General features: G+C 36.5%; 1 protein-coding gene across 10 annotated transcripts in view; it reads left to right on the top strand.

Annotated features, from left to right (window-relative positions):
• LOC109833590 (protein OPAQUE1-like) overlaps positions 1-13,929 on the top strand; it is a 66,482-nt gene that overhangs the window by 11,856 nt on the left and 40,697 nt on the right. For 6 of the 10 annotated variants that reach the window (XR_002245263.1, XM_020401331.1, XM_020401324.1 and 3 more), the window contains exons 9-19: positions 2,246-2,392; positions 2,474-2,575; positions 2,726-2,809; positions 3,048-3,092; positions 5,757-5,814; positions 5,907-6,008; positions 7,990-8,027; positions 8,115-8,241; positions 8,340-8,513; positions 11,936-12,067; positions 12,825-12,934. Coding sequence is in view for 9 of the 10 variants with exons in the window: in XM_020401331.1 (XP_020256920.1) it covers positions 2,246-2,392; positions 2,474-2,575; positions 2,726-2,809; positions 3,048-3,092; positions 5,757-5,814; positions 5,907-6,008; positions 7,990-8,027; positions 8,115-8,241; positions 8,340-8,513; positions 11,936-12,067; positions 12,825-12,934 (1,119 nt within the window). In the remaining variant the exon portion in view is untranslated. The remainder of the gene's footprint in view (positions 1-2,245; positions 2,393-2,473; positions 2,576-2,725; positions 2,810-3,047; positions 3,093-5,756; positions 5,815-5,906; positions 6,009-7,989; positions 8,028-8,114; positions 8,242-8,339; positions 8,514-11,935; positions 12,068-12,824; positions 12,935-13,929) is intronic. The other 4 variants (XM_020401328.1, XM_020401332.1, XM_020401325.1 and 1 more) reach the window with 3 other exon arrangements.

A 13,929-nucleotide genomic window follows, 5' to 3' on the forward strand; every position in this document is an offset into this window, starting at 1 on the left:
ATGCACAAGCATGCTCCTTTATGCGTAAATAGAGTTTATACAAGTACGCATAAATGTGATTATGTGTGTTTGTGTGGGCATATGGAGTATAGATTAGTATGCATGTATGTGGTTTTCTGTGTTTGTGTGGGCAATGTGTTGTTCATTTATGCATGCATCTATTTTTGTATTTATCTGTGTGTCTGAAGAATTGAGCTAGGCTATTTTTTGGAGCATCCTGAATGTGGATTCGACTTTATACTTCTAAAATGAAAGTCTAACAATTGGATTGATGCGATGGAAACTTAGGGAGCGTTTGGCAACTGTGGCGTTTTTGCCGTTTCTGTTATTTATTTTAACAAAAACAAAGAAACGCGTTTGGCAACCGGGGCATTTTTTTCCTTGTCCCTTTACAAAATCAAAAAATTAAACACTTTTCTCAAAACACCAAAAATGTGTTTTAAGATTCCGTTTTTTCATCTAAGCCGTCGCAGCCCGCTCGCCCGTCGCTGCCGGCCCCGCTCGGCCCTGTCGCCTCCGCCCGCGCTTGGCGGCCAACCGCCACTAGCCGCGCCCTTGGGCCGCGCCGCCACCCTACGGCACCACCCCGCCCGTGTCTTGGCGACCGCCCACCGCCCGCCTTTGCCCGTCGGCCGACAGTCCGTCCCGCCCTTTGGTCGGCCGCCCGCCTTGGTCGGCCGCATCCCCCGACCTTTTGGCGGGCCGCCCCGACCTTTGGTCGGCCGCCCGACGCCTCCGCTACCAGCCGGCTGGCACTCCTCGACCCGTCGTCGCCGCCCGTCACGCGGCTGCAGCCACCCTTCACCGCCGCCTCGTCGTCGGCCCGTCCGCTTGCTGGCGCCCCCCCCGCTCTGTCGGCCACCCCGCCACCGCCGCCGACCGCGCCGCCTGCCCGCGTCACTCGCCACCCGATCGGCACTCGGTCGCCTGTCGCCCACCGTCCGTTGGGCGCGACCGATCGCCACCCTCACCTCCGCCGCTACCGTCGCCGTCCGTCAGGCCTTCCTACCGGCCACCCGTCGGCCTGTCGTCGTCCGCCAGCCACCGCCGCCGCCACCGCCGTCGCCCGTCGGCCGGCCGCCGGCCACTTGCCGCTATCCCAGGTACGGAAATCGTCGTTCGCCCGCTGTCCGTCGGCCGCTGCCGCCGCCGCCGCCCGCCCGCCCACTGCCGCTATATAAATGGTGAAACTAGTTTGATCAAAATGGTGTTTTCAAAACACATTTGAAAAAGATACACCATGGCATGATGTTTTTTACAAAAACACAACAAAAAAAACACACATTGATTACCAAACACACCCTTAAATTTTGAGATATTTTACTCCTTTATCAAGTGTCAATTAAATATGTTATTTTATCTGAGTCATCTATTCTTTGATCAGTTGATCCATCAATCGCTGATGTCGGAACTTCTTGTTTTCTTGGTTTCTGTATAGATCAAGTGAGCAATTTTGAGTTTTATTTTGAAGCTATATAATGTTTTAAAGTGAAAAATATCAACACTGTAGATACTTCCAAAAGTAGTTTAGTCCGAACTTGTGCATTCATATGGTTATTGATATTTATATGTAAATATGGTTGTAGAGTATGAAGGAAATGGATGGCATTGGTCATATGCGAATACAGGGAGGCTGAGTTGGATATAGAGAATATTGAAGGAAGCACTTGGAGACCATGCTTTGCATTCCAGGGGAGTGCAAGTTGGCAGAAAACTGACTCATGCATTCAGGCTAATTCCTATAGTTTTCTATCGGGTAGTGTTCTAGTTAGCTGATCAAATATTGACTGCACACTGCAAGCCATATCTTCAACTATATCAAGTATTGAGGCTGAGTTGGATCAACGTAGAGAAGATTTGAGGAGGGACATGGTGTATAGCTCTCCACATAATTGTACAACATTACCTGTTCAAATTTCAGTGAAGTGCAAGCTTGCAAATATTCGCTCATGTATTACAAACTATCTCATATTTTATGGTCTAAGTCCGCGATCGAGTATTCGCTTCGTAGCGCAAGCTGTTTCTTTAACTAGGTGTTTACCATAGTGATTAAAATGACTTGTGAATGGTCCTATAGAGTAGCGATTTTGACTTAACGCTCCATATGATCTTTAACATATCTCAGGCTATATCATTTTCTCTGACAATGATTTTTTTAAAACTTGAAACTGGTTTCCTCTAGTGTATTCTATTCACTATAGCCTATTATTTAGTCTCACTTTGGGATTTTTTTTCTCTTCATCAGGTGTGACATGAACCTTTTGCTTTCAACTTTGTGTTCTCGTTCCATAACAACCCGTGAAGGAATAATAATGAAAGCTCTTGATTGTGCTGCAGCAGCAGCTAGTCGTGATGCTTTAGCGAAGACTGTTTATGCTCGAATGTTTGATTGGCATGCTCTTTTCCTTCTTCAAACTCTTCTTTTTTCATGTGCTGCAAAAATAATTGCTGTTCTTTGCTTCGTTTTCTGCAGGCTTGTTGAAACTATCAATACGTCTGTTGGACAAGACCGAAACTCCAGGGTACAGATTGGGGTATTAGACATCTATGGTTTTGAGTGCTTTAAAAACAACAGGTTATTTATGTTGATACTCATAGTTTTGTTGATGCATTATCATTTGAATTGATATTACTTCTTTAAAAGAAACACTGACATTGTCCATCCACATACAGTAAACCGTGAGAAACATTTAAAATCTAAACTCTGATAATTTTATTTGTGAAGCATCTCATTCTCACATCATGTAGTGTGGAGCATATTTGGAAATGGAACAAAGATGGCACAGTTTGGGCGTACTTCGTTTTACAAGTAAGGTTAGGATTTGAAGAAAATTAAGGGAATAGTTTTAGATTTGATTGGCAAACTTTTGTAGGGGAACTAATAGAAAAAAGTCTGACAAGGAAAAGTTTAACAAAATAAAAATATAAAGAGATTTCTAGAAAAAAGTCTGACAAGGAAAGGAAAGTTTAACAAAATAAAAATATAAGGAGTTTTCAATTGTGATCTATAGACAATGATACAGGTGTCATGCTTTATGCTTCATTAGGGACACAGGCGGTGGACATGGTGGTTATCCAAAATGCAAGCATCAGTACGCATCTATTTGGGCATATTTAATCTGAATCATATGTATATGTGACTCTTGCAAATATATCTATTACATAATTTATGTATCAAAGGACCTGATTTTAGTAAAAAGTGACCTGTAAGACCGTTGTTTTCTTGTGAAAAAGTGACGTAGCATACTTCACACATGCATATTATGTAAAACGAATGATGGTTATACATTTGAATGTGCCGGACTCAAGTAGATACTGGTCATTCTGGGGTGTCTTATGCCAGATATTAACAGTCTATAGGGTTTCTGACATCAAAGAATTTAGATTTCACGTTTGCAACTCGTCTTAATCCAAACGAGCGAAGATTTTTCTTCTTCATCTAATAGTCTGAAATCAGGAAATCTACATCTCTCTCCCCTCCAAAGAAAGCAACAACCCTTTTTTAATAAAAGTAACTGAACAGTTAAAAAAAATCAAAATGAAGGAAAAAAATCTTATTCTAATATAATTGCCTTTGAAAATTATTCTACAAAATACTAAATCTAATTAATTGGAATCAACATCCTCTATTGATAGATTTGGCTTTGGCAACCTTTTTTGTTTTTCTGCTTTTTCTAATATAAATGAGCATCTTTAATTGGATATCATACAAGCCCATATGTTGGAAATGGATGCAATTCTATTACCAATTCCTCAGCTGCATTAATCAAATTTCAGTTGAGGAAATCATGCATGAATCACCCAAAGATTTTACTTCTATTTGAAATGAACTGCTACCCATGAATTTGAAAACTTGAACACCGAGCTTGAGCTCTAGTTGGAGCACAATTCTAGCCTTTACGGTCTCATACTTTTGAACCATTAGAAACAATGAGCCTGACTAGGCCGAAACAAGGAAGAGCCGTTGGCACATCACACATGACATAGATTAAGATTGTAAGCACTCACAAACTCAAATCTAACAGAAAAAAAATCTGGAGTTGTGAGATGTAAATTTTGGTAACGATGCAGAGTCTGCGAATTGGCTACTCCAGAGGATATTTTGTATGTACGTTCTATTTCCTACTATTTGAGTATCATGCTTTTCATTTTGTACATATGAATTTTAATATTACCTGCAGTAACTCCAATTTTCGTGATCGTAGTACATCCATATTAATTCACTGTAAAAATTGTCTGCAGTCAAAAAATTGTCTCTTTTTAACAACTGCAATTGCAGAAAATCTATAGTTGAAGCAAATTAATAGTTACCTATAAAATCATGTCTTTTTCAAATTGCAACAATAGCTGCGGTTGCAAATTCCCGAACCAAACAGGCCCTAGATTTTAGTGTGAAAGTCGATAAATGTGGTGTTAATTTTGTCTTCTTCTTTAAATAAGAATTAATTGTTGGGAGCGATGCTGCTAGAAACTCTGAAAAATTAAGAGAACTTGTACGAAATATAGGAAGCTACAGACCCGTTAAAATCGTTCATGGAAACTTCCTAATAAAATCATAGAATTAACATTATCAAAAGTTGCACTTAGCTGGTTGGTGATGCTACACTATGCATTGTTTTTAATTTAAGCTTACCAAAAAAATATTTCTTTTTGAAGCTGACACTTAACATTAGTGAGAGATTCACTTTTGATTTTTTTGGAATCCAGTAATTATTTGCAAATGTATGAAAATAGCTCAAATTAGCAAATATGTTGAAGACCCTTATAATCTTCATTTAATCACGAATTAAAAGCAAAATTTTCCATGTTAAGTTAAAAATTAAGTGCATCTTTTGCCTTTTTTTGAAAAAGAAATCAGTCTAAATGAGGCATGCAGTATTTGAACTGCAGTCATTTGCATGAAAAGAACAGTGTACCACCAAGCTGTTGCTTTATTAGTGTTAATATATTAACAGAGATACATCAATAAGATCTCGCGAAACTCTTCTCTATCCCAGTTTTTCCTCATCTTTCTCGTGTTGTGATGATCATCCAAAATTTCCCCAATCAACAAAAACATCCAACACAGACCCACATCATATCACGGACATGAGCCAATGTGTGTGCGCGCACGCGCACTGCATTTATTGCTATTTCTAGTGAGAGAAAATGACATGAGATAGAATGAGGGGATGCGCTGATGGATTCGTGGTGCTGCTATTGTCTCGCTTTACTCTGGGGAGGGATTGGAAGCAGGCGAGGGAATACAAATTCATTTCCATATTAATAAATAGATTTTATGTCCTGGACTATTTGTATGTTGATAGAATGACATCATTAAGTCAAAACAAGCAACAAAGTCTAGATGTCGCCAAAGAATAGATGCATGCACCTCCATGCTATCTGTTTCACACACAGAAGCTTATGTCTTCAATAAATCTGTTTCCTGCCACATAAAGTTTTTCACTGTCTACATTATAGAGTGCAATGAAGATTTCTATTTAAACACATTTGGACAATTACCTTAACAAATGAAATAATTAACTTTTCTCTAACTTTCTCCCTTAGTTATTTACATTGTTGCAGAGTTTTGCTCTCATAGTTGCTCATGGTAATTTCTTCCTTATGTTCCCATAGTTGCGCTGTTGTAGAGTTTTTCACAAACTCTTTAGTATTTCTTGGACTGTATAATTATTATTGCTTGCTAACCTATATTTACACTGTTTGTACCTTTCATTATGGATTCTTTCTACTTGACTAACTTTTCACTCATTCAGTTTCGAGCAGTTCTGCATTAACTTTGCCAACGAAAAACTTCAGCAACATTTCAACGAGGTGAAGGATTATGCTTAATTGAACTTATTTTTTATATACCTGTTTTCTTAAAGCCTGTTTGTTTTCATGACAACCTTTGCTACCTGTTTCAGCATGTATTTAAGAAGGAGCAGGAAGAATACAAAAAGGAAAAAATCAATTGGAGTTATATCGAGTTTGTAGATAATCAAGATGTTTTGGATTTGATAGAGAAGGTCCTTTTCTCCTTATCAAATTTCCTCATTATATAAATGGTCACATATTCACTTTACTCGAAATATCTTTAGATAAACGTCATAATACATCCTGGTCCTCTCGGCTTCTTTTCTTATATGAGCATATACTATATAGCGTATGAGTATGCTTCTATGTATGAATGCACACATACATTTGCCCTTGTAAATGTGCAAATATATCGCCAAGCAAAACAGGCGTGTTGGATTTGACATAACTGACCAATTAAAGAGGAGTAGGGTCAGTTAGTCCAGGCTGAGTGTCATCATTAGGTCATTTGAGCTAACGGATCATTCTTCCCTGCGTTGGATATGTCAGGTTATTTTTTATGCTTTTCTTGCTCTATTTATTGAGCAAAATAATCCAATGAGGCAAAAGCCCATCCTAAAAGTCAATATCTTTCTCATTTTCTTCCCACTAGAATTTGTTTGCAGTAGTTGCTTCTACATATACACACGTTTACATCTACACATGCACACACCTAATCAGCACGTTGAGGCTGCTTGCACTGTATGAACGTACATTTGGAAAGGATTTTTCTAGATTTATTATATTTCCTTGTAACTAATATATTACTCAGTTTCCTTTCTTTTGCAATCATGTCACCCATTATCTTCTTCACTCTCATAGTCATCCAAGCATTTTGTGTTAAAGTTTCATGAAGGAAACCACCAATGCATACCTGCATCAGATTCTCTATGAGAGGCTGTTCAGTTTCTTGTCAAAGTAGCTGTGAGAAGAAGTGGCTTCAGTCATATAACCTTGATGATCAGGACACCTCAATCTACCTTTTTTTAGGTTATGAAGCTTAAGCTCATGAAATCTAGGAGTACTCATCCATAGTCCCAGACTATCCTAAACAGTGAAAATTGTAGATAAGAGTAGGATGCTATGATCCAAGGGAAGAATCACATTCAGCTCAGAGACCTATCTTATATTTGTTGTGAGATGCTGACTGAAATTGGCACAATGTATGATGCTCCCCAAAAAATAGGTAAAAAATAATTCAAATTAATTATTAATCAGCAACTGGATTTTGCTCAAAATTCAAAAATGATTTTTCATATTGAAGCATTCTTGATGTTAAGCGCTTTAGTGCTATATCTGTTCTCCACTTTCTGGAACATATGGGCTGCTTGACTGTTGGTTGATAAAGGCTCAGAAAAGAATTAGTGGATAGTGTAGGGGTAGGGCAGACTATGATTTTGAGCATTCTCAGTCAACTCCTATAAGATGCAAGGCATATTGAAATCCATTGTTCTTGATGTTACTGTTCAAATTTCTATGAAAGGAGAATCTCATAAGAAATTGCATTACTGTTCAAATTTCTATGAAAGGAGAATCCATTTTTCTTGATGTTACTGTTCAAATTTCTATGAAAGGAGAATCTCATAAGAAATTGCATTACTGTCTTTTTCGTTAACATTTTCTTTATATTATGTTTTCCTTTGAACAACTACACTCCCAAGCCCTAACTTCTTTTGCTTAAGTATTTCTTGTAACATGCCTTCCTTCTGGTGAACAATTCTGCCTTCTCATTCACTTACTTTTAATTGCTTTAATTGTAAATAGAAACCTCTTAAACTTAAGCATTAAAAAAATATGCTGTTACAAAATAATCTTTCATTACTAGCTTCCGATCACATTATGCGACTATCATTTATAACATTGCTCACTTAGCTATTGATTCTTGATACTGAAAGAAGGTAATCTTGTGCTCTTAGTAATTTCTTGAGCTCTGCACTGGAAATATGATAAAATGCCTAACTACTAGGATTATGTTTCTCAATTAGCCTATCTGCATATGCATGTTGCATTTGTCAAGGAAGCCATAAACATCTTAAGTATTGGGCATCTGTCACCAGAAAATTGCTTCCATGCACTTCACCTGGATATATGCTTAACGCCTTCTCACAAGTTCTCGTAAAATATTTACTGCTTATGTTTCTATATTCTTTGCAGAAGCCAATTGGGATAATTTCACTTTTGGATGAGGCATGGTGAGGGTTCTCTTTTTAGCAGTTTGATCTTCAATTTGTAAGGCTTATGTTTTCTGCTCAAACTTTCATAATTATTCGCCTTTACAGTATGTTCCCAAAATCAACACATGAAGCATTTTCAATGAAGCTGTTTCAGAGCTTTCCGGCACATCCAAGATTGGAGAAAGTGAAATTTTCTCAAACAGATTTTACTTTATCTCATTATGCTGGAAAGGCATGTCCTTTGAGCTCTTCTTGTAAGCGAGATAATTATTTCAAACTTAAAGTGAGGAATTCTAGGTTGTAGTTCCATCATTATTTTCTTCTTTGTAGGTGGCCTATCAAACACTGACCTTCCTGGATAAAAATCGAGACTATATTGTTGTGGAGCACTGCAATCTTTTGTCTTCTTCAAAGTGCTCTTTCATTGCTGAAATTTTCACAAAATTGCCGGAGGAACCATCAAAGTCGTCTTACAAATTTTCATCAGTAGCATCTAGATTCAAGGTATCATTCTGCACTTCAAGGAATTTTTTTTTTCATACAATGAATTTTCTGGAAGGCCAGTTTTTATTGGCACTGTTCATAGGTTTATTTAGCTGATAGTCACATTTTTTGTTTGTCTTTGTTACATAAATTTGCAGAAAATACTATTGTTTGCCCGTGGTACATTAATTTTAATTATCCTGATAACAAAGAATAGTAGATAATTACTTCTTGCAAAAAATGTATAAAAATTATTGACTGAGAGTGGTGGGAGGGCTTAAGATCTGAACATGACTTCGGATTGACGAAAACTTCCGTTGAAAACTTGATTGGCAACGGACGACAAGAAGTAGGGAATCTAGATGGCTAAGAGCAGGTGATTTTGGGAATGTTTTGGGGCTGATTAGTGATGGGCTTTGTAGGGATTTTGGATGGATGGCTAGGACTGAAAGTGGAGAAAGTTTTGATAAATAACTAGGCTTTACATCTAGGGGCCTCACATCCAAGGGCTTCACACCCCAAAGAGGCAAATCACATGCCACAAACAAGCAATTCACATGCCCAGCAAGAGAATTCTCAAACTCAAATCTTTTATTAATCAATGCCTATCCCTCGTGGAGGATTACAAGTTTATTTATAGAGAGAAAACTAAATCTAGATACTAAATGAAATCATCATCAAATCCTAACGAAAAGGAAAAAATAAAAAACCTTAAGAAAATAAATTCTCAAAGATCCTAGATGATCCTAAAATCAAATCCTAAGAAAATCTTACTTAAAATAAAGATTACATCATATATCATTAAAACAAAAGAGACTCTAGTAAATCCTAAAATCTTTTGTTCAACATATCACGATCGTCCTGCATCAACTATTTTAACCATTAACGAAAAACATATTATTATTATTTGATTAAAAGGATATTTAAATTCTGTTAATGACCGAATGGTAGTTTATTGTAAAACTTAAATTTTGTGGTCTTTTTCATTAACTAAGAAAATTTAACGATGGTTCTCTGGAAAAACCCAAAGTTTTTGGTAACATAGGTTGAATATTGTAGAAATCTCATTAGGATTGAGTGAGATATATTTGTCCTTTTTTACTCTCAGAAGCTAACTTTTCTTTGTCCTTAGTAAACAGATGTTATCTTCTAAATAATCTTCTAAGTATACAAAACTATCTTTTGCATGAATAGATTGTTAACCTTATGCGAGAAGTTTCATATTCTTCAATTCCCCTCACCCCTTTCCTCCTCCCCCCAAAAGCAGCTTTAATCTATATTCAAGACATCAAAATCTTCTCTTGCTACCCCTATTTGGAAGACATTTCAGCACTTCCAGACACCTTATTACAGTTTGCCCTATGTTTAAACAACATAATGTAAAATCAACAGTATCATGTCTATGATAGCACTGCACATAAAGGACATCACGGAAGCAAATTCAATGCCCTGATAGCAACATAAGTATGAAGAGATTTACAATAGTACTGCGGACATGTTCCAATGAAACAGGAGACATGATTAGCAGAATTTCATAAAAGGGGAGAAAAGAAGCATCATGAAATCACTAATTGAATCATAAAGTTAATAATAATAACTCGTAATCATTACCTTTGTGAAGGTAGCCTGTAAGGTGATGACCTTTGTGAAAGTAGCCTGTGAAGTAAATAATAATAACTTGTAATCATGAAATCACTAATTGAATCATAAAGTTAATAATAATAACTCGTAATCATTACCTTTGTGAAAGTAGCCTGAAAATGTTATTATTTCTTGACCGATAATGTGGCAGGTGAGCTGATGAGGTCATCCAGTCAAGATGCAAAAGCAAGGTGTGGCAGAGGAAGAAATGGATTATAAAAAAGATTAGTGGCATTTTCCCTCAATTAGCCTTCTTCTGGAACAGATGACTCAGTTGATTATTGGATATTTTGGTAACAATTATCTATGAAATTAAAACTACAAGAATAATACTGTTTGACACTGTATCAAATAAAGGTAAAAAGAACGCTCACTAATAGAAATTCAAAGATGTAAATTTAGAAAACTAATTGAAGGAAGATCAACTCAAATTTATTACTCATCGAACTCTTCACTTTAGTAGTTACTTGGATGAAGAATATCCTGATGAATGACAATATTGTAGTATCGAAGCCGCTATTTTTTCCTTGCTAGTCATATCAATTTCTTTTTGAACATACTAGGCAATTCTGACGTCACAGAGCAAGGGAAAAAATGATTTCACAGTCACCACCGTGTTGCATTTGTTGATGTCCTTAGAAACTTCTTTTTTCACACCAAATTTAAAAATCACGCTTGTTCTGTAAAGCATAAAATGTGCAGTCAAGGAGCTACTAAACCGTTAAGTGGGCTATGTTTGAAAATAGTTCAAAAAATTGATCGCTGAAAAATTCCATGAAGCTCATTTATAGAAGTTTGTACCCATATGAAAAGACAGTAATAGCACGATAAAAGGTTTATTTATCTCTCTCTATTGACCCTACTTGAAATTTCTGAGAAAAATTAATTTCTTTTGCATAGGAGGTAAAATTATCAAATTCTGGACCAGATTTTCTAGAAATATACAACCTATGAAATAAATTTTAGTTACTGCAGGAAGATTATATTGGTTAATATTTACATTTCCCCCTCATTTTTAGGTTTAAACTAAAGTTTTCTTGAACTTAAAATTTCCTTATATTCTTGAAATGTACAACTTATGAAATAAATGTTAATTGCTTTTGAAATAAATATTAATTACAAAAGCAAAAATAAGTGAGGTCAAAATTTACATTTTGTCCTCATATTTAGATGTAACCTAGAGTTTTCTTGACCTTACAATCCTTGCACATTTATGACACCTATGAATATGTTTAGATTTGTTCTGTATATGCGTGCGTGTGTGCTGACAATTACTCTTTCCTGAGAAGAGGAATGAAATTTCTCCAATGCATAATTCATTTGGGGTCTTTTCAGTACTGCTTTAGACACCCAGCTGATGTTGGACTTGGATCACGCTGGGAGTCCAAGGGATTCATTATGTTTGTATTTCCCTTGTTTTTTGACTCATATACCGTAGGGAATTATTAACCCTGTCTTATTTCTAGTATTGAAATAAGAGAATGAAATTATATATGTTTAATTGATGTTCGCTTTGTTAGTTTGTCTATGGCAGATACACTTCTGTAAGGGTCTGCTAAAGTGGTTAAAACCATCACTGCAATTTAGTTGAAATTATTGATATAATGTATACACATTAATTGAGACATGTTACAATGTATATTTTGGCAATCGGCATCCTTGGCTCAAAGATTATAACGGTAGTAACTTAGTTGACTACTTCCCCCATTTATTCTTCACATTTATAATATGAATTCTCTTAGTGTTTTAAGTTCTCTGGCTTATTTAGATTTCTATCTTATATGTTTGTTTTGTATATGCAGCAACAACTCCAGGCACTTATGGAAACACTGAAGTCAACTAAACCTCATTATGTGCGCTGCATAAAGCCTAATTCTGTAAATTACGCCCAAAAATTCGACAATCAGAGTGTCTTACAACAATTGCGATGTGGGGTTAGTACTCTTTGGTTAATTTCTTTTCTTTGCTTCGTTTGACTTGGACTGCTGTATCCTCATGGAATTTTCTTCAAGCTTTTCCGTTCAGCATTTCTAAAGAAGTAAGAAGAAGGAAAAAAAATAACTATCAAGTGACGTTATTAATGCCATCGTTGCATGGAGATTCTTTAGCTTAAGAAGATATACAAACCTTTTCGTATGGGCTACATTGCACATTTATCTTATTGTAAATGCAATTAGTTCAAGTTTTCTCTTCTGTTATTGGTTATATGTGATTGCCATTAATGTCTTTTTACTTTATGAAGTTAAATATCTTAAATCTGCAAATATGACCTAGTATATGGTTGGATATATTTTGTACAACCGAAATTATTGAATCCAAATTCCTGTTATTTGTTGGATTGTTAGGAGATTGTACTTGTACCTGATACCATTTTTCTAGCTATATATTGCTGTAGGCTAGCCTTGGTGAAGTTACCGAACCCTTCAATTTCTAAGCCTTGATATTGAATTCAGGTTAATTGGAATTCACCCACTTTGCGAGTGGCGTTTAAAACGAAACTCCACACGGGACGGAATTCCATTTCACACACTGACAGATCCAATGTTCTTTAACAGTTTTCTTGTGGGATTTTTCTTGTTATACTACAGTCTACATCCTTTAACAACTGGGAACCTTGAATTTTCTGTCTTCAGTTCTGTTCTCATAAGTAGTCATAATTTTATGTGATTATTAGATTGTTTTTTTTTTCAGGGTGTTCTGGAGGCTATTCGGATTAGTCTAGCTGGTTATCCTACTCGGAGAACTTATTCAGATTTTGTTGATCGATTTGGAATTTTGGCACTTGAACTCATGGACGGAAGGTAGTTGATTTGCACTTCTTAAAGTTTTGCTTAAGTGTTCTTTTTATATTTTCCTTTTATGCTTTAATTTTCTCCTTAAGCACAGTGACATTTTCTGCTTCTGTGACAATAGAGCACTAGGTCATTACCATGCTAGTTTGAAGTCAACATATCTTTATTATGGAAAATTTATGGTGTATAAGAGAATTTTATTTAGTAAAAAATAGCGTGGCTATAATTTATTGCACTCCTTAACCTTGCCACCACTATAATCTATGTAGGACATAATTGTGTTGGCACTTGGTCTCACATACTTGTAAGCGCTGTTTCCTGTTTCACCTTTTGAGAGTGCTCCTATTCTAATTTCTGAGTATGAGGCATCCTATTTACTTCGCTGAGAGATTGGTGTAAGTTGACAGTTTCCTAAGCCATCAAGGGAAAACATTTAATAACATGGGCAATCTCAATGTATGAAATAATAGAACATTTCTTAACTGTTATCTTGCTGCATTTGGTATGTACTGCCACCCTGTATGTTTCACGTAATATGATATAATTCCACCAAGTGCCTCTTTTAGGAACTGAGAACATTAATCCATATTTCTAAGGTACTAACATGGAGGGAAAGTGTGTAACTTACTGTCACGAGGAGGCACTTCCTCCTCCAAGCCTCCTCCACCGAAGCCCCAGGCAACCTAGCGTCCTAAACCCACTTCTCTGATCTTGATCATGTCTACCAACAGGCTTGCTAGGACACATGGTGTAGAGAAGTAGTCTGATTAAAAAAGCTATGTCTTGAGACACGTCACAGTCATGCCGATATGCATTTATTATGTCATGCCGATTTCTCTCATCCAAAAGTCACCTCCCTATCAGAGCTGGTGATAGATCTACTGACAGTATCACAGTTACATGGTACGCGATATGTAACGGGTCGTAGTATATGAATTTGGGTATGCAATTCACCACTTAGATGTTTTGGATTTTTTTTTTTTTTTTTTTTGGGGGGGGGGGGG

The sequence above is a fragment of the Asparagus officinalis genome, chromosome 3 (genome assembly GCF_001876935.1).
Source record: "Asparagus officinalis chromosome 3, Aspof.V1, whole genome shotgun sequence".
Classification (NCBI taxonomy): Eukaryota; Viridiplantae; Streptophyta; class Magnoliopsida; order Asparagales; family Asparagaceae; genus Asparagus; species Asparagus officinalis.